This window comes from Trichomonas vaginalis, chromosome I (genome assembly GCF_026262505.1).
Source record: "Trichomonas vaginalis G3 chromosome I, whole genome shotgun sequence".
In the NCBI taxonomy this organism is placed as follows: Eukaryota; Parabasalia; order Trichomonadida; family Trichomonadidae; genus Trichomonas; species Trichomonas vaginalis.
In genome coordinates this window covers 25,442,122-25,462,412 of record NC_067203.1, presented here as the reverse complement: position 1 = coordinate 25,462,412, position 20,291 = coordinate 25,442,122, and the positions used below count along the sequence as shown (strand labels likewise).

General features: G+C 34.5%; 9 protein-coding genes across 9 annotated transcripts, besides 1 other annotated feature; 3 read left to right on the top strand and 6 right to left on the bottom strand.

The window, feature by feature from the left end:
- Positions 1-320: 320 nt before the first annotated feature.
- TVAGG3_1048730 (30S ribosomal protein S11) lies at positions 321-809 on the top strand (the record flags this gene model as incomplete). The annotated part of the gene is made up of 1 exon (XM_001325466.2): positions 321-809. One exon carries the CDS (start codon positions 321-323, stop codon positions 807-809), a length of 489 nt encoding a protein of 162 aa, XP_001325501.1.
- Positions 810-1,049: 240 nt separating this feature from the next.
- Positions 1,050-2,585, bottom strand: TVAGG3_1048720 (protein farnesylation; the record flags this gene model as incomplete). The annotated part of the gene is made up of 1 exon (XM_001325467.1): positions 1,104-2,228. One exon carries the CDS (start codon positions 2,226-2,228, stop codon positions 1,104-1,106), a length of 1,125 nt encoding a protein of 374 aa, XP_001325502.1.
- A 70-nt stretch (positions 2,586-2,655) lies between these two features.
- TVAGG3_1048710 (endocytic recycling) lies at positions 2,656-4,869 on the top strand (the record flags this gene model as incomplete). The annotated part of the gene is made up of 1 exon (XM_001325468.2): positions 2,672-4,816. The coding sequence occupies one exon, from the start codon at positions 2,672-2,674 to the stop codon at positions 4,814-4,816; it is 2,145 nt and encodes a 714-aa protein (XP_001325503.1).
- Positions 4,870-5,269: 400 nt separating this feature from the next.
- On the bottom strand, positions 5,270-7,156 carry TVAGG3_1048700 (protein ubiquitination; the record flags this gene model as incomplete). Its single annotated transcript, XM_001325469.1, has 1 exon — positions 5,588-7,156. The coding sequence occupies one exon, from the start codon at positions 7,154-7,156 to the stop codon at positions 5,588-5,590; it is 1,569 nt and encodes a 522-aa protein (XP_001325504.1).
- Positions 7,157-7,604: 448 nt separating this feature from the next.
- TVAGG3_1048690 (uncharacterized protein) lies at positions 7,605-8,857 on the top strand (the record flags this gene model as incomplete). Its single annotated transcript, XM_001325470.1, has 1 exon — positions 7,671-8,831. The coding sequence occupies one exon, from the start codon at positions 7,671-7,673 to the stop codon at positions 8,829-8,831; it is 1,161 nt and encodes a 386-aa protein (XP_001325505.1).
- A 325-nt stretch (positions 8,858-9,182) lies between these two features.
- TVAGG3_1048680 (enolase) lies at positions 9,183-10,707 on the bottom strand (the record flags this gene model as incomplete). The annotated part of the gene is made up of 1 exon (XM_001325471.2): positions 9,226-10,707. One exon carries the CDS (start codon positions 10,705-10,707, stop codon positions 9,226-9,228), a length of 1,482 nt encoding a protein of 493 aa, XP_001325506.1.
- A 2,252-nt stretch (positions 10,708-12,959) lies between these two features.
- On the bottom strand, positions 12,960-13,205 carry TVAGG3_1048670 (protein ubiquitination; the record flags this gene model as incomplete). The annotated part of the gene is made up of 1 exon (XM_001325472.1): positions 12,960-13,205. One exon carries the CDS (start codon positions 13,203-13,205, stop codon positions 12,960-12,962), a length of 246 nt encoding a protein of 81 aa, XP_001325507.1.
- A 147-nt stretch (positions 13,206-13,352) lies between these two features.
- On the bottom strand, positions 13,353-15,086 carry TVAGG3_1048660 (cyclin-dependent kinase inhibitor 2C-related family; the record flags this gene model as incomplete). The annotated part of the gene is made up of 1 exon (XM_001325473.1): positions 13,353-15,086. The coding sequence occupies one exon, from the start codon at positions 15,084-15,086 to the stop codon at positions 13,353-13,355; it is 1,734 nt and encodes a 577-aa protein (XP_001325508.1).
- A 458-nt stretch (positions 15,087-15,544) lies between these two features.
- Positions 15,545-15,640: a mobile genetic element.
- A 420-nt stretch (positions 15,641-16,060) lies between these two features.
- TVAGG3_1048640 (uncharacterized protein) lies at positions 16,061-19,331 on the bottom strand (the record flags this gene model as incomplete). Its single annotated transcript, XM_001325474.2, has 1 exon — positions 16,151-19,132. The coding sequence occupies one exon, from the start codon at positions 19,130-19,132 to the stop codon at positions 16,151-16,153; it is 2,982 nt and encodes a 993-aa protein (XP_001325509.1).
- Positions 19,332-20,291: the final 960 nt, after the last annotated feature.

Sequence of the window (20,291 nt, the reverse complement as noted above, 5' to 3'; positions counted from 1 at the left end):
CAGTTTATTTTGAATGATAGCATCTATCTAGGTTAGTATTTTAATCGTGTTTAATTTGCTGAATATTCTTTCTAATTATTCAGCCCTGAACAAAACACTGGTTCGTTCTTTTTCAACATTTATCTTTTTTCTGACAATTAGCTCCATATATAACTTGAAGTTCTATAATATCATAAATTAAAACTTAAGACTGGCGAAAAATAGTTTTAAAAATAATATTTTTATTGTATGTACAATAGATTCCAATCATAATTTTAGGCTTCAAATTCTTCACTAGCATTACTTACAACGATAGGACGGTTTTGGTCGACCTTTTCGAGATGTCAGCTGAAAAAGATACAGCCGCTCCAGCTGCTGCTCCAGCAGAACAGGCAGCCGCAACATCTAAGAAGGATGTCCAACTTGGCCCAGTTAAGCGCGATGGTGAAATCGTTATGGGTGTTGCTCATATTTATGCATCAAAGAACGATACATTCGTCCATGTTACAGATCTTTCCGGCTCAGAAACACTTGCTCGCTGCACAGGTGGTATCGCTGTTCGTGCTCAGCGTGATGAAGCTACACCATACGCTGCTATGCTTGCTGCTCAGGCCGTCGCTGCCCGTCTGAAAGAACTCGGCGTTGATGGCGTTCACATCAAGTTCCGTGGTGAAGGTGGTTCATCCCGCCGCCTTCCAGCCCAGGGTGCTCAATCTGCCCTTCGTGCTCTTGCTCGTGCTGGCGTCAAGATCGGCCGTATCGAAGATGTTACTCCACTTCCACACGATTCTACACGCAGAAAAGGTGGTCGCCGTGGTCGCCGTCTTTAAAGAATTACCTCTAAACATTTCTTGAAGATAAAGTCATTCAATTCTTATTTTAATCTACAAATCAAAAAATTTCTACAAATGATTTACATAATATATATCCAAATTACAGATCAAAAAAATATGAAATTTTTGATTTCAAAAAAAATTAATGAAAATATATCCATTATAAATATATTCATATAAATAAGATGGAATTTAAAATATTTTCTTGAAATAATTAATATTCAAGAATCTTTTTTTAGAAATTCATGACAAAATTGAGATTTAAAGGTATATATTATACATTTATTCTATTTAAGGTGTAAAGGGCTTATGAGAGAAGTATTCTTTCATTTTATTGAATTTTGAAAGTGGAATTGAAGAGATTGAATCAACTTCTGGTGTATTGTTGAGGTTGAAAACGTCGTGGTTTGCAGAAACGCAGATTCCGGCGCAACCAAACAAAGTATGGAATGAATCTGATTTGTTTGATGGTCTATCTCTTAAACCACCGAACTGGTACTGTGAAACCTTAACTAAGAACTCCGACATGGCCCTGTCATTCCAAAACGGCCCGATCTTCAAATAATTTGAAAGAGTTCTGGCAGGAGATCCAATCCACCATGAGTAGCATGTATCGGCTAGTTTATTTGTGCGGCCAGCAAAGCCACCAGAAAATGGAACTTGACAATCTGCGATATATCTGACGACTTTGTTAATATTTATAGCATCAAGTCTATTAAGAATGTGTAATATTCCAATTGCGCAGTATGTATAACCACCGTGTGCTTCGCAATTTGGTACTGGTCCAAATCCACCTTCATATGTCTGGCATTTTACAACGAAATCAACTAATCCAGCGGACAATTCTGGTGTAATGATATTGTACATCCAGGAAATGAATAAAGCTGAAAAAGTAGAGCGAAGATCAGTTTCTCCATTTGGAATAGCAGAAAATGATCCATCAGGGTTTTTGCATGACATTACATACTCGTAAAATGCTTTCTGATCGACCATTTCGTAGAGTTCTTCTGATTCGAAAAGGCCAAGGAAAATTGCCATTCCGTACATTGGAACCATTCCAGGATAATCATGTAAGTATCCTGACCATCCACAATGGTCGTTTAAGTGATTCTTTAAATATTGAATTGTATTCTTACGAAATTCTTCCATATCAAATTCATTTTCTAAACCGCATGTAATAATAGGAAGTAACGTATAGAAGGGATTCCATGGTTCAAAAATTTGATCTTTCATGTACTCTATTGGTCTATTAATCTTCCCTTTTAAGTACATTGCTAAATTAAGTTTTCGGATTTCTTTTACATCAAGTATTTCTTCCTTAATCCTTCTCTCTGTATCAATGTTATCACATGATGTTCTTGTTACGACATTTTCATCATTGAACTCTTCTCTAAAAATAACAAAATCTTCAGACATTTTTTTGCCACTTTTTTTTTGTTTTGTTTTTGTTTTTGTTTTGTTTTGTTTTGTGAATCTTTGATTATTCTTTCAAGCTTTCAACAATCTACCATAACTTATACCATATCTATCGTCAAGATATTCCCAATCATATTTTGATTTATCAAAATCTCAACAATTATATCTTCAATTTCTGTACGTGCTATGAACAAGCTTATTCTATACACCAACCCTTTCTTTTCTCCTAATAAGGAAATTAATTGGAGACTATAAATCATTGCTTAGAATCTGCATTTCGTAGACTCCAATTTTGATTCGAAAAATTATAACATCGAAGATTTCGAAAGATAAGATTTATAAAGTGTAAACATATACATCTCACCCCTTAACTCTTTCTTTAAAATCGCCAAACTTTTAAAAGATAGTCACTTTTATTTGACGATAAAACTTAAAATCAAAGAATGACATCAACTATTGAACTTATGAAGCAATTTTATGGTATTCAGGATGACGACAGCACTGAGCCGCCACCTGATCCAACAGACATTGATGGAAATGCTTTTGAAGCAGAACCATATTATAAAAACTTAATTAACAATCAAAGCTTACCGGCATTGATTACAAAAGACCTTACTATTAAAAAGGAAATCCATGATCTCGATGGTAGTCTTCAATTTTTAGTTTATGACAATTATACAAAATTCTTGCTTGCAGAAGAAACAATTCGTTCGATGAGTGATGGTCTCAGTAATCTATCTTCAAAAATGCAGAACGTTCTTGACTGTCTTCAAAAAGTTCAAAAACAATCCGCGGAAATTCGAACAGATCTTCAGCCAAATCGTGAAAAAATCCAGCGTCTTGTTGGTATCAACAGGCTCTTAGAAAGAATCGAATTTATTTCCGAACTTCCACTTAAATTACGTGCTCATGTTGATATCAAAGAATACGAAGCCGCTGTTGACATCTGGCTCAAAGCCGAAAAGGTCCTTGAGACGCAGACCCATTTCGAGTCTTTCATTCGCATCAGAGAAGAATGTAAAGGAATTCTTGAAGACGTGAAAGTTAAAGTTCGCGGAGTCATGATGAGCGAAGATACAACGGCTAAACAAGCTGTTGCATGTGCTGCTACAATGATAAAGCTTCAAATGCCCGTAGATTCGACTCTTGAAGACTTAGTTCGATTTAGACTACTTCTCCTCGTTAAAAAGATCGAAAAGCCTGAGGCATTACCTACTGATCTGTTTGAGTTGTTAGATTTCTTCGAAAAGGAAGTCGGAGAAAGCGCAAATGAATTAATTGAAAATTATGCGATATCTCTTCAGAAATTTGTCCCAATCAAGGGCAACAGACAATTCGACAAGTTCATGACAGCATTCAGAAAAGAATTATTCGCTAAAATCAACAAAGCAATCAACGATAACGCATTAAATACTTTATCTTGCGAAGATTTCTCTAACTTCATTACCAACCTTGTCAACTGTATCGGAAAAATTGCAATACCTCATCAGCTCGAAGCATATCTTTCAAATCTCCTTCAGAAATACGTCAAAAACAGATTCGGAAATATTATTACAGCCACTCTTACTCAAATCAAGAAAACTGAGACTTCCTCAGACCTTGATCAAGTTTTCAAAGATATTATCTCCACATTCAAGCGAAATCTCACATCATTACTCAATGAATTCGAAATCCTGGCAAACACAAACAGCGAAGCCAAAGACCATATCATTCAAGAGACTGCCAAGATGTTCCAAGGCTTCTTCGACGAATTCGACAAGATAGATCCTCGATTTTCCCTACTTACATTTGGAATTGCCCATCAATTCGGGGAAAAGACCATCCACCTTGCTTTCGACCTTGCTGCCCGCTTCGACCATGAATCTCCTCTCCTTAACATGCAGCAGATGCTTTGTACGGAGGGCCATGAATGCGCACAACGATCATTGAGTAGATTTGTCTCGATGAAACGAAAGATGCTTTCAGAGATGATTGCTCAAGGCATGGCCGCACAAGACTGGTTAGAAGTTAAGACTCCTCATGATGTTTCGATCACCTCCAATTTAGTCATTCAGGAGATATCATTGATTTGGCAACAACTCGACAAAATCATCCAAAAAGTGAAGGAAGGAAGTGTCGCTTCCACACATTCCAGCAACTTTTCCAGGACTACTTTGTCCACTTTCTCTACACAGAGCGGTCCTGCAAACCAGATGCCTTTGTTCCACGGACTGAGGGATGACGGAATGATACAGATCGACAGGTTGTTCACTACTCTCAATCACTTGCATTTGAGACAGGAACCGAATTTCGAATCTAAGTCTGTGTTGACTGCAATCACTTTCTACACGTTGAAGACAATGTTGGAGTACATAAGAAAGAGCACTTTCAACTGCGCTGGATTCAACCAGATGCAGGTGGACGCGTACTTCATGTACATGACTCTTCACGACAAACTGGAAAACCCTGCAATGTTTAGCGCTCTGATTGAGGAAATGTTGTCTTCTGCTGCTGACAGAACAATCAGTCCGATTCCGTTCAAAAACGCCGTTCTCAACGACATTTACGCGAGATCTGACTCAAAACCTCACCAGAAAGATGGAATATAAACTATTTATATATATAATCTATTTAAAATATGAATATCTATTTTTATTTTCTTCCATTAATTCTGTTCTTACTTCTGCTATGATAAAAAGTTAATATTTGTGATCTGGAAAAAGTTATTACAAATCACTACTTAGTGCATAATATGGCTGTTATACTTTTTTGTTATTAAAATAAAGATATGTTGATATTATGAGAGCATGTCAGAATGTGGTAAGTACTTCAAAATTTTTTCTACTGTTGCCTAAAGAACAGTTCTCGCATAAAGAGTGTCATGCTTGATGTTTAGTTTCCTATCATGTGATCAATGTAATTTGATTCTTTGTTCATATATTATCTTAATTGAGTATTAGGAATCATCTTTTTCAACTCATGTAATTAAAAAATTATCTGATGTTTTATGAAATATTCAAACATATTTATGGCGAAAATCATCGCTAATGAGAAAAGATACTCCAAGATTGGTCTATCGGGACCATTTATATGCATTTATTTGGCTGAAAATAGTCCCAATATGGGATTTTAACATTTATATTTGCTTACGACTAAAAATTCGCTGTGAATGGAACATCTTCAGAATAGGATATTGCATCCTTAATGATTTTCTCATATATTATCAAAACAAAAATAATTTTCATTTCAAATTTCAACATGTTTATGATATATCAAGTTTTGTAAGATCAAAACATCATGAATATATATATAGTTTGATTAATAAAATAAGGTATTTGAATTAATATATTAAATACAAATTTTTAATGAACAATCTATACTCAATAATCAAGAGGGAACAATCTCCCGTAGAATTCTATAGCTCCAAGTGACAATTCGTGTGCATTTGGTCCATCAGGCCTTGCGTGGTTCGCTTTCAGGGTAAATTTGAAAATTTGGTAAGGTCTGGAAGGTCTGGCCAACTTAAACGTCATGATGGCACCTTTTTGGTTCATTTCCTCACAATTGTTAACTGTTTCGACCACTTCCCACTTAACTCCGTCGTCACTTGCTTCTATGATCCAAGATTTGGGCTGGTGCTGTCTTGGCTTTATTGCTGTTGATGCGAGTGTGTAATGTTGCAATTCCAAGGCGTAACCAACGAATTCAAACTTGATCCAAGCATTTTCTTTGAGACATTTGCCTTTATTTGAGTCGTAGTTATCCCACCATGTATCTAGATGGTCGTAATCAACAACGCGATTGATTTGGTAGTTCTTTGTACCTCCTCCTTCGATAATAACTTCATCTTGCCAAGAATCTGGATATTCGCGCTTAATGTATGAGATAACACCATCAAGAAGATATTCCTTATCGTATTCGAGCGCAATGTAGTCTTCTTCCTCTTCATTATCGTCATAAAATTCTTGAGTCGTCGAAGTAGGCTGTTGAGGCTGAACAGGGGCAGAGTATGTCTGCTGAGCATAGTTGTCCTTCTGTTGTTGGTACTGCTGCTTCTGGTTCTGCTCAATTTCGGAAAATGTGTGAGCAATCGGTTGAACTGGCTCACTACGGGAAATAAATTGAGGTATTTGAGTGTTAAAAGGCAATTCTGGGTTCTGTTGGATAACTGGCTGGAACTGTGGCATTTTTGGAGGTGAATCTTCTTCTTCTCTATCTTCCTCTTCTTCTGTCTGAATTACGTCTTGTACAAGACGATTCTTGAGGCTATTCCAGATGAATGGCTCGATAGAATCGTAAGAAACAATGTCTACAAACTCTCTCATGCATTTCTTCGAAAGTTTTTCAAAGAAGCAATATCCGAAGAGTACATTGTAGGAAGAACCTGATGTAGATACAACTGACATGATCCAATGGAAGAAATCTTCTTCATTTGGAAATGAAAATTTATTTGATTGAATAATTGATTGTAATACTTCCACTGGAAGCATCTTGAGTTCACGCTTATCTTTAAGCTGCATGAAATTTTCTGCTATGAAATCGACTTCATCATGATAATCTAAATCATGCTCTGCAAGTTGCTTTACGACCTCTAAAACAGTAGAAGGAGTGATCAGTGCTGTACAAAAAGGCACTGTGGCGTCAATTAATGCTTTTATACCAAGTGCTTGGCCACATGCATTAATAAAATAAGAATTAAATTTGTTAATTTCCACTGCTTTGCCGTTTAATATATCGATAATGATCTGAAAGTCATGATTTGGATCTTTGATCTTTTCGATTGTAAAAGAATTTAAATCTTTAGTGATTTTTGAAGAAATCTCGATTAATTGATTTAAATGACACATATATTTTGCATCATCTATGTATATTGTGAAGTCGTATGGAACTGGTTGTGCTGATATCGATTGTAAAGTTGGAGTTGGATGATGAATTGAGGTTGGAAGCATTTCTGTCACTTTTAGCAATTAATGTGCTAACATGATAAGAGCAAATAATGGTATTGATAGAAGTAAAATTTTGTTAAAGCGCTTTTTTCCAAAGAATTATAAATATTCATGGAAAATTCAAATTGAAATTTTCAAAAAAATAGAGTTATAGCAAATATTTTGGGAAAAAATATAATTACTAGTTATTTTAAAAGAGATTGCATTATTTAATTTTTCCAAATTTTTTAGAATTTTGAGAAAATAATGGAAAATTCTTACAAAATGAAAACATTTTTTGTTTTTCGAATTTTTTTTGGAATTGTTTCTTATTTTTTTCATGTGATAGTTATCTTTACCAAGTCGTGTAAAATACGTATATAGAAAATTTATGAAAAATGATCGAATATCATTAGATATTATGCAAAATTCGAGTTACATTATACTATAAAATTTATTTATTTTATGATGTTTATATTAAATCTGCGTTTACACAAAACCCAAGGAAACTCCCTTAGAAAAATACGTTACAATAAAAATGCAAGGTCTTTCTGAAGCGTATCAGGAGAACTGCAAGGCTGCATCAATCCCACCAAATGAGGAGTTCTTAAATGAACTTCAAGAATTAGAAAACAACAGCCAGGCAACTCTCGATTTTCGCTTAGATGGCGGAATCACTTACCAAAAACTCGAAGACAGAGACTTTTCTGTCATCATTGATACACTTAAGAAAGGTGGTTGCATCCATAGTATTAAAGTTCCACACAATAACTTAACAGATCTTATCCTTCCTGGAATCGCTCAATTAATCAGCCATTCCGACTCAATTACAGAAATAGATCTTTCGTCAAATCAATTTACAGCTGATGGCATCAAGCTTCTTAGTGAATCTATTAGCCAAAGCCAAAGTTTGACACATTTATCTTTTGCTTATAATGATATTGGTGATGAAGGCTGTTTACTCATCATCAATGCCCTCAGAGTTAATAGAACAATCACAAACATTAACCTTTCTAACACAGGAATGACTCATAACGCTTTAACAATTCTTGGCTCAATTATCGGCCAAATCAACCGTCTTAAAGTTATTTACATCGATACTCCATATCCAAAGATCAGCCCTGATGTCGCTGCTCGCAGATTTTTACTTTCTCTTCGTGTAAATGATTCGATCCAAGAACTCTCATTAGCTGGCGCCAGAATCGGTGATGATTCTGCTGTCCATCTTGCAGATGCTCTCGCAGAAAATAAGACACTTACGAAACTTCGTATTCGATCAAATTCGATTTCTTGCGTTGGCGCAGAGAAAATTGCCAAAGCTCTGAAAGAAAATAAGACTCTCGAAGTACTCGATATCTCCGGTAACAGACTTGGAGACAAAGGTGCTGAAGCTTTCGCTGAAATGCTTGTTAAGAACTCACATTTACAGAGACTCGATTTACAACTTAATGGCATTCATGGTGTTGGCCTTCTCGCTATTTGCAAGGCTCTGCCAGCGAATACTTCAATTAGTGACCTTTGTCTTTGGGGTAACCACTTCGTAGATAGAAGTGTTATGGAGGAATATGCTAAATTGCTCGAAGGACCTCGCGCTCAGACATTACTTCTCGATTTTACAGTTCATTTCTCTAATGATGATGAGAAGAATCCTTACCTTGCACGCACAGCTATCGAGGATTCACCTGTTGTATGGGAATAAATCTTTTTTGAAATTATTATGTTTAACTACTTTATAAATTTCTTATTTTTTAAAATTTAGTAATATCACATCAAATTCAATTAGCGTAGCAAGAAATAAGGTGAAATAATGAGTTTTCAACTATCTCAAATTACAATTAAATTCAATATTTTTCTAATTTGCTCATTTCTAACAAAAAGTATCTCATAACAAAATATTTTCCCAGGAAAAATGCACTATTATGCATCAACTATTATCAATTATTGAATTCCTATCAAATTGATTGAAGTCTCTCACCTCTCTTGTTGTTTGAAGTAACTGGATAGTTTCTTCTTAATGTGAAGACAATATTTATAAAAAAAAGATAGTTAATTAATTAAGGTCGAGAGAAATCGTTAATTTTTACGAAAAATGCTTACTCTTCAGCGAGCATATCGTGTTCCTTGAGGTAATCGTAGATCTGGAGAAGACGTGTGTACTTCTGGATACGTTCTCCGCGAGCTGTTGAACCTGTCTTGATGGACTGAGCACCGATAGCAACGGCGAGATCAGCGATGACGGAGTTGCATGTTTCACCAGAACGGTGGGAAACCATGACACGGTGGCCAGCGTTGAGGATAAGGCGGGCAGCTTCCATACCTTCAGAGATTGTACCGATCTGGTTAACCTTAAGAAGGAGAGCGTTGCACCACTTGCCCTCGAGACCCTTCTTGATTGTGATTGGGTTTGTTGTGTAAAGGTCATCACCGACAAGCTGGACGCGTTGGCCAAGGCGGGCGTTGAGCTTTGTCCAGTTCTCGTAATCGAGTTCAGCGAGAGCATCTTCGATGGAAACGATAGCTGGGTGGCGCTTGAGGAGATCATCGAAGTAGTCGATCATCTGGTCAGCGTTGAGGAACTTGCCAACTTCGACTTCGTAGAGCTTCTTCTCTTCATCGTAGAATTCAGAGGAAGCGACATCCATACCGATCATGATGTCCTTGCCAGCTTCGTAGCCAGCGGCCTTGATAGCCTCTTCGATAACGGAGAGAGCCTCTTCTGGGTCGTTGAGGTTTGGAGCGAAGCCACCCTCATCACCGAGGTTCTTAGCGGAGAGACCGTACTTCTTAACAAGGAGGCCACCGAGCTTCTGGTAGACTTCAGCGACCATACGGAGCTGATCTGGGAATGGAACCTTGCGTGTTGGTGTAACCATGAATTCCTGGAACTTGAGGTTGCCACCAGCGTGCTTGCCACCGTTAAGGATGTTGAAGAATGGAGATGGGAGCTTGAACTTCTTTGGAACCTTGTCAGCACCACCATAGAAAGCCTTGGCGAGGTACTCGAAGAGCTGGATTTCCTGGATAGCAGCACCAGCTTCGGCGAGAGCGAAGGATGTAGCTGTGCAAGCGTTGCCACCGATGTTCTTCTTGAGAACTGTGCCATCTGTATCGCAGATCTTCTTATCGAGGGCTGGGAGGTCGCAGAAGCACATTCCCTTGAGAGCTGGAGAAAGCTTCTCTGTAACGTTGGCGGCGGCCTTGAGTGTGCCCTTGCCACCATAGCGAGCCTTGTCACCATCACGGAGTTCAAGAGCTTCACCAACACCTGTTGAAGCACCAGATGGGGCGGATGAGCGGGCGGCGAGTGTGATGCGGCCAAGGTACTTTACGTAGACATCAACTTCGACTGTTGGGTTGCCACGGGAATCAAGGACTTCGCGGCCAACAACCTTCTCGATGAGGGCCTTTGGAGCCTTCTTCTTGAGGAGGACGGAGAGTGTGCCGATTGGATCTTCAGACTTGGCTGCTTCGGCGATAGCTGCTTTGATGATTGCGTCGTTCTCGGCGTTCATTGCAACAAATAAAGTGATGAGACCACTCTTCAAACCAACTTTCAATACTTGCTGAACACTCATCCCTCAAAAAACCGCTATCTCAAAAATTTGAGGAAACCCACACAATTCTTTTTGGAAAATTTTTTGACGGGTAGAAAATATCTTTTAAATATGATATTGAGTAAAATTCCATAATTTCCTGAATCAACGATCACTTTATTTACACCATTCAAAAATTGTGGAGAAAAACGATTAACAAAAAACATTCGATATTTATAATTCTCAATTTCAATATCAGCGAACATTATCAAAATCTTACTTAGTCCACAGGAAATTATTTCTATGAACTATTTTTCGTCTATGGGACCGAAGATAAAAAATAATCGAATATTCATTCAGATTTACTTTAAAATAATGACAAAGTATCACAAAGTCATTGTGCGATAATTCTATTCTGCTATTTCTCCCTTTTTTCACAAGATTTTAATTTTTTTTTCTAAAATTTGTCCTTTAAATGTTAGATTTCATAACAAATTTACTTCGCAAACACACATATATTACTATTTTGGACTACTTTATTCATAAAAACACTTTTAATTCATCTTTTTGAAAAATTTCTGCCAATTTATAGTATAAGTCCTTAAAATAAGCAATACGTATTAATGAATGACTTTTAGTTTATCCAAATTTGTTATACAAATGATGATATTGAGGTGATATATGTTTTTGCAATATTTTGTTTCTGTTTAATATTTGTCCCTATCACCACATAAAAACTATCTGAAAGTTATTATACCATTTCCCATTTATGGCCACTAAAATTGCTTTTTTGTAAACCTATATATATTTTAGTGGCCACTCTAAACTGAACTATTATAATATACTATTGTTGATTGAGAAAATCCTAGTTATATCCAATTTGTAACGAAAATACCTTTTCTGGAGACTTTTATTCATATTACTGTTTGCAAGTTTCATCAGACACCATGTATATAAGCAATTCATTGGCATGAATAATATCTTTCGTTCGGTGTTGACATTGACTGCAATATCATTCGGTATTTGTTCTATTGCTAAATTTTTGATTCTTTCTAAAATGAAGTGACATCGCAATCATGTATGAATTGTGTTCAAGTTAAATACTTGATTCCTATATTCAAAATATTATCCGAATATGTAGATGCTACCAATTGGAACTCGGTCATCTCAGAAACTTTTATTTTATTTCAACAAAAGTTATTGTTTATTTAATGTTCATTGTAGCCTTCATTGTTAAATTGTTATATATCGGATTTATCTTTTTCATTGATAATTGAACCATGCAAAATAAGGTGTTCGATAGTTTCTTTAATATTATGTTTTGCTGCAATATGAAGAGTAGTTCGTCCATCATTATCTTTTTCATTGATATTTGCCCCATGTGAAATAAGAAGTTCAATTGCTTATTCTTTATTTTTCTATGTTGCGTGATGAAGAGCTGTTCTTCCAAGTTCACCCTTTTCATTGATATTTGCAACAAATGAAAGGAAATAATCACAAAGGGACAGGATCCCAAATATTACTAAAATGATTCACTGCTGTAGAAAAAAAGTAAGTTGTTCTTTATAGAACCATTTACGATATTGCTAGCTGGGCCAAAACATTTATCTCAGTTGCAAATAGCGAATGGATTCAAACTCCGACACGCATTCCATATTTAGAACCAAAAAGTCCGAAATATTAAGAACTCTTAAAACCAATCTTGGAAAATGAAGAGAACGTTGATTGGAAATGACAACAATATATCGAAGTTATTATTAACTTCGCTTCAAACATTTTACAAGATCCTGAACAGTTAAGAGAATTCCAAGAGTTCGCACGTTCTTACCATCCATTGAATCCAAATTTTCATAACAAATCCCAACAAAACTTTGAAATTGCTAAGCAAAAGAATTGAGTTTTCAACTATTTTGAGCCAGAGAATTCTGGAGCAAAGATGGATGAGATCGAAAATGCAGGTACCAATTTACATCAAAACGCATCTTTCAGGAATTACATCAACCAAAAAATCCAAATTGGAGAAACAGATGATAATTAAATGCAATGAATAAAAATATAATTATTTATTAGATTCAACGAAATTGATATTTGTTCCTTCAAAACTAATTAAACCTTTATTTTTGGAAACAATTACAAATTCAAGTCAATTGGAATCTATCTATATCATAGTAAATGCTCAGCCTACAAATAAAAATACAAATTTCGATAACAGACCAGGGCATATCTGATTTGTCCCTACACAACACCATTTCTCTATGATTAAATCATTTAAATGACAAATCACATCATCATCTTCAAAGTTCTTTTAGAATAGGTTGATTATTCATCCTTAAGAACTTGAAACAATCAACTGCTCCTTGGTAACAACACAATTCAAGTAATGAATATCCTTTATTAGAATATGGATATAATTCACTTTGAAGATTTTGATTTTCATCAAAACATTCATTTTCGGTGAATGTGATGAATCTTTCTTTGTCATTATCCAAAATTGCTCTATAAATTGTATTTGTTGCATGAATTTCGAAATCATCAGACATGTCTAATTTACCAAATCATAGTGTTATATATTGGACCAGCAAAAAATCCAAATTTTGCTTCTCTATTGTCAAAAAAAAAGAGTGATGGTGCGTTAGAAAATGGCAATTACACACTTAATTTTCATTGTATGTTTCATTGTTACATCGTTATATATCGGATTCATCTTTTTGATTGATATTTGCACCATGTGAAATAAGGAGTTCAGCCGTTTCTTTACTGTTACATTCTGCTGCAATATGAAGAGCGGTTTGTCCATATTGATCTTTTTCATTGATATTTGCACCATGTGAAATAAGGAGTTCAGCCGTTTCTTTACTGTTACATTCTGCTGCAATATGAAGAGCGGTTTTTCCATATTTATCTTTTTCATTGATATTTGCACCATGTGAAATAAGGAGTTCAGCCGTTTCTCTACTATCATATTCTGCTGCAACATGAAGAACGGTTTTTCCATATTTATCTTTTTCATTGATATTCACACCATGTGAAATAAGAACTTCTGCAGCTTCTTTACTATTGTTCAATGCTGCAACATTAAGAGCGGTTTTTCCATATTTATCTTTTTCATTGATATTTGCACCATGTGAAATAAGAAATTCAGCCGTTTCTTTACTGTTACATTCTGCTGCAATATGAAGAGCGGTTTGTCCATTCTCATTTTTATCATTAATTTTTGCACCATGCGAAATAAGAACTTCTGCAGTTTCTTTACTATTATTCATTGCTGCAACATGAAGAGCAGATTCTCCATCTTCATCTTTTTCATTGATATTTATACCATGCGAAATAAGAAGTTCTGCAGTTTCTTTACTCTTATATTCTGCTGCGCGATGAAGAGCTGTGTGTCCTAATTTATTTTTGTCATTGATATTTATACCATGTGAAATAAGAAGTTCAGTTATTTCTTTTCCAAAATTATCTGCTGTATAATGAAGAGCATTTCGCCCAAATTGATCTTTTTCATTGATATTTGCACCAAGTGAAAGGAAATATTCACAAAGTGTTGGGATCCCAAACATTGTTGAATAATTAAAACATTTATTTATATCATTAGTTTGATCGAAATAAACTAAAAATGATTCAAGATTATTGTAAAGTCCACATTGAAATAAATTAACCTTTATATTGTACTCATTCATCAAGAATGTAACAAAATCAATGTTGTGTGAAATAATTGCATATTCCATTGATCCATTATCTGGTTTCTTATATTTCAAGCATTCACTCATTATCTCTGGATTTCCTCCTAAAAATGAAAATCTGAGACATGTTTCAGTTATTTCTGAACTGAATTTCGTTCTTAATAGCTTGAAACAATCAACTGCTCCATGATAACAACATATTTCAAGTAATGAATATCCTTTCTTAGAACTCGGATATAATTCGCTTTGAAGTTTTTGATCCTCATCAAAACATTCACTTTCGATAAATACGACAAATTTTTCTTTATCATTATTCATAATTGCCCTGTAAATTGTGTCTGCTGTATGAATAATGAAATCTTCTGATTTAATTTTTTCGAATCCTCCATACTTGTCTATTTTAATTCCATATTCTTTATTAAACAGGAAGTTGGAAATGAATGGAATACTGTTGACCTCCTTTATATGATATTCATCAATTATTAGTTTCGAAAGAGTCAAATATGACTTTGAATAACGGTTATTATATGGAATGATATTTAAAATGTCTACTACAATTTTGTGAGGAAGGAATTTCTTTGAATCAATCAATTCTTTTATGATCTTTTTGTAAATCAAGCTTAATTCTTCTTCATTTTCCGTTTTAAGCTGATACAACGCATTATATAAATCGATATGATATTTGTAGATACTTCGCAACTCACCGAATTTGTTTGGATGAATGTCTTGACCAGACATTAAAAAAATAATGTGTGGGTCTCAAATGTGCTTGTTAGTGGACTTTTTTTTGCTCTTTCGGGACGAATAAAAAGCTTTCATCTTTGGCTTGGCCATAAAATGATTTCATGCAATAGGAATTATCATATTTCAAGTTCAAATCAACTAAGCCGAAATTCAGAAATAATGCAACGGCAAAAAGATTACAACGCAGTAGTCAATCCCATATCACTTAAATACCTCGAAAAATTTATCTCAATGTCAAAACAAAATTTATCAATACGATTCAGTGTCTGACTTCAGCTACAGAACTCAAGCTGATTGAGCATACTAGTTATCTGTTGTATGCGACAAATTTTATTTACATTTCTATTTTTAACCGTTATTTCGACAAAAGCCTCAACAAACAAAACTAATTGCTTTGTCATACAGAGTGAATATATTTTTGTTTACTAATTTCTCTTTTTTTATTAAAAATGTAATAAATACTCAAGCTTTCCATCTCCACATGAAAATGTCCAAACTTTGGAGAAATTTTTAGGCATTTTCTCAAATTTTGCACACTTTCTGGAAGGTTTGTTAATTATTTTTTCAAAAATATCTCATTTATAATAAGTATAAATACTAAAAGTGTAAAATCCAGACAAATTATCATAAAAATCAGTATTTTGAGACGTTACCCCTATTTAATAATGGAGACATGAGCTTGTATAAATTATATTCGAACTCAAGCCAGTTACTTGAGTAAATCACTAGTACATGGTTGCTGGCTATTGGTTTCTGTATCTGTGTCATTTTTTTTTTGATACGCGCTTCAAAAGGTTAATGTGATCTGATATGACATCTTTGATATCCGATCAATCATGCAAGAGAAATACAAGCATAAATTTTTACATCCCATCGTAATCGCAACATATCTCTATAGATGAACATCTATAAGATAAAAAGAATAAATGCTATGAGAATATATAAAAAATTATCAGAAACACTATATTAAACAAAGTTAACTTTATCAAAACAAATAAAAAACAATATACGCAAAATATATTATATATATAAAAATAACAAACAAATATCTATATATATTAAATATACATAATATCTTCAGTAGTATCTTCTTCCATTTCAGTATCATCGATATCTCTATCATCAACATTAATCATGATATAACCATTGTAAATATAAGCCATATCACAAACATAATCAACAACTAAGTCAGCAACACTCTGTGACAACAAGACAGCATTAGGGAATCTGTTCTGCCTGACATCCCTTCCGTCAAAATTGCCATCAATAAATTTTCCTGACATAATCAATGCAGAAATTGACAATTCAAACATCTCTTCGCCTTCTATTGCCACTTGTATCGCGTAATAAGCAGTGCTCAATGCATTCAACGCTGCACATTTAACATCATCGTCTTTGAGACCAAAAACTAATTGTAATTCGCCAAAACTCCATAACAAAAATCTGACATTGAACGGCTTTACAAATCCTTTCAATTTTGAAATAATATTTTTTGAGTGAAAAGAACATGTATCAACTTCTATTGATCTATCACCTTCTCCAAGCGGAACGAAGTTCAAAGACAAGACAATTGCTGTGCGATTCTTCATTTCATCTGTGAAACTCTCCAAAGGATGAAGAACTTTTATAACTTTCTTGTATTCTTTTTTCTTTTCATCGACATCTTTTTTCAAACCGTCCATTTCTTTACTTTTTTCCAAAACAACGACTTTTAAACCGTCAAACTCTTTACCAGTAATAGCTGATGTAACATACTGGTTCACATTTGTTCCAATGAATTTAGACATCACATCATTAAAAGCTGACAACCAAAGGTGATTTACAAAAATTATTTCATCTTTGCTGTCAACAATTGCTGCAGGATATCCAACCAAATCCAAGGTAAATGAGTTATCATTCATACCACTGACAGAGTTACTTCCATCTTCTGATACAGCTGTCCTTATATAAGGTATAAGTTTCGTTAGCATTTCGCTGTATAAAACAGAATGAATGAAATGATGTAATGAACTTACGACGATAGAAAGTAAAATCAAACTCAAAAGGAAAATAAAAGAATGAAGAGAAACTTCGTAATAACTTATATTGTTAAAGTTAATAGTTATCTTCAGTTTCCTTGCTTCTATCAGTTGCAAATTCGATGGCATCAGCTCAGTCAAGAACAAATAAGTTGTGTTCAAAACAAAACTTTCAGTTACTTGTGTAGTATTTTCAAAATACGACCGACCAATTAACTTTGAAAGATTGAATATGATCGAGTAATTGAAAGATGAAGCTCTATTCGTCAAAGATATCATCCTCATCGCTTTCTCGACATTCAGTTTGGCTTTTGTCCGTAAATCAGGATTAATTAGTTGTAATCTTAATCCTGTAATTGCACAGCCAATGTAAAATGTCTGTTTCAGTTCCCTAAATATGTCTTGTATGTTGTGCGATGATGTATCACTAGTCTGCTTCGCAACATAATACATGATATAAACATTCAATACATATAATAAAATAATAACCGTTAACGTACAAATAACCGTCGAAATATAGTAAACGGTTTCATGATTAGTTTCTGAGAGCATTGACGTGACTAAGTTGGACTCTTTCGTCTGGTTACCGTCGTTCGTCGACTCCTGGATCTTGTTGAACTTCATTTTGTAAAATAAAAGTGAAAAAAGGGAAATAAAAACTGACAAAATGACGATAGCTCTTCCAAGTTCACCAGTAAGGGTTGTTGAACGGATAATCATGGAGAGAACTCTTCCCATGGATGTCTGGAATAATACGTCGAAGTTGTCAACGTAATCGGTCAAGTTCAAAAAGAAATTTTGGGAATAATTGTAATATAAGTTGTCTGAACAGCGATCTGAGAACAACATGCTCTCAACAACAGTTATTATGCGATTTCCAACTGTTAGGTAGCTGTAATTGAATGGATCTCCGTTGACTGTCTGACTTATAAGATATCTTGTGGTAAATGAGCTCCAAAGAGATGAATTAAGCTGGCGATTACTCATAAGAACTGTTACAAGGGTCCTATAGAACTCCTGGTGATTCCAACTGTACTCTTCAAGGTAATTTTTCAAATTAATTGAAGAATTAAACGAAGAAGAAGTCTGGGAAAGGCATGGTTCGAATGCAAAGATGAGTAACTTGAGGAATGAAGCTAAGTCCATGTTCAAAGAATCGATTAAAGTGAGCATTCCTGTGTAAATTTGGGTTAAAGTCGTTCCGCTGTAGATAATACACATAACAAAGAATATAAAGGCAAATCCTATGATATGTAAAGCAACGGTAACGACTGAAAAGTTGGAAATTTCGAATTTAACCATGTCATTTGAGATTGCGGACTTCAAAGACTGGTTAAGGGCCTGTTCATTGGAGTCGAAACTCATGTCTTCATCGTTCTTTTCGTTGGAATACTCCGTTTCGTCAAATAATGTTTTGAAGTAGACATCTTGGGTGGTTAGCTCACGCCAGTTCGGAAATTCGTATACGGATATTGCGTTATAACAGTTGCAAAGGTTTCTGGCGATGAATGGGTTCATTACGCACCTTTCATAAAATAATGCACCCAATTTAACGAAATTGAGCTTATTCGGATAGCGGAGGAGCATCAGTTTGACATAAAATTCAAGTTTCCTGGCTAAATAGCTCAAGGATGAACCGTAAATAAAAATATTTGATTTTTTTTCATGTTGAATCACGGAAACTGAAGAGTTAATGAGCTCTGCGTACTTCTGTATGGCAGAGCTCATCCTTGCATAGTATTCTAAGTCTTCTTTATCATTGCTTCTGCATCTATGTTTTTTAATAATTTTGTATTCAAAGATTTTGAAGCTATCGAACCAAAAATGACGATGGAATTTGAATGCCTTGCTCTCAATCTCATTAATATGGGGTATGTTCATTGGCAAAGAGCTCATTAACCTTAATAATTTAATATGAGTTGAATGTCCTAGTTCTTCTTCGTGTTCTAATGCGAATTTGAAGAAAGATCCATCAAGTAAGAGCTTCGATGCATTGAAATACGAAATATAAATAAAATGCATAAATTGACTCTGATTCTTGATTTTTAAGTCTTCAATTTTGTCTGCATTCTCTAGTTTTCGGACAAATCCTTTAACTCTGGCCCTAATTATAAATAAAGCTACTGAATAACAAATAAAAAATATCAAAAACGAAATTGTAGTGTACAATCCCATACTTAGCTTGAATTTGTAGAATAAGTGAAGTATTCCGATGATAAAAACGTATAAATATGAACCACAATACCCAAAATGAGAATAAATTTCAAATTTTGAATAAAATAGTAAAGATTTGGCTTGTATGAAATAGATTATTGATGTTAAGAGATATGCCAATGAACATACTGCTGTTGCATATGTTTTTGTCGAATATGTGCAAAATAAGTAACAAATGAACACACAAACATAAACTTGGTAGTGTGGAGTTTTGTCAAAAGGCGACATCATGTATGATGGTTTATAAAACGATGAAGTGTAGTAAATTGATAGACAAAATGTCTGAAAAACTAAAAGAATCATGATAAAGAGCTGTAGGCATCCATAAGTTATATATCTAGCAGTTGTATTATCGAGAGAAGTAAACAGTGCCCTTGCTGTGAGAAAAACGTTTGGAATCACTAAAAGTCTTCCAATTTCAACAGAAACAATATAAGTAACGAATACGAATGCATTTGAAATCGAAATATGACGCTTGATTTTGAATAAGCCTAACCAAAAAAGAAAAATACTAAAATATGATAAAATTTGAATAATAAGAATATTTGTAAAGGAAGTCGGGTTAAGTGTTAACGAAGGATAGAATGTGATTCCTACCGATGCAATATAACAAGTGTAATTATCTTCATTGGAATAATAGTTGAGAATGATGAGTAAAACACAAACAGTACAGAGTAACTGTGCGTGCATGAGTATTGTGAATAATGAAGCTACTATTTTTGATTTGTTTGCAACGCTGGAAAAAAATAAAAACAGTAGATTGAGAGTTTCATGAAAAGAATCAGTGTTTTCTTCGACCGACGAAATAACTTTCAGATCAGAATATATAGCCCGTGAATCGATTGGTTTCGGAGCATAATATTCCATATCAAAAACACTAAAATTCTTTTTGAAAACTTTTCAAAAAAGCAAAAATTTCTTTGATCAAAAGAAATGTTGCCGATACAAAATCTAATCTTTTCAGCCC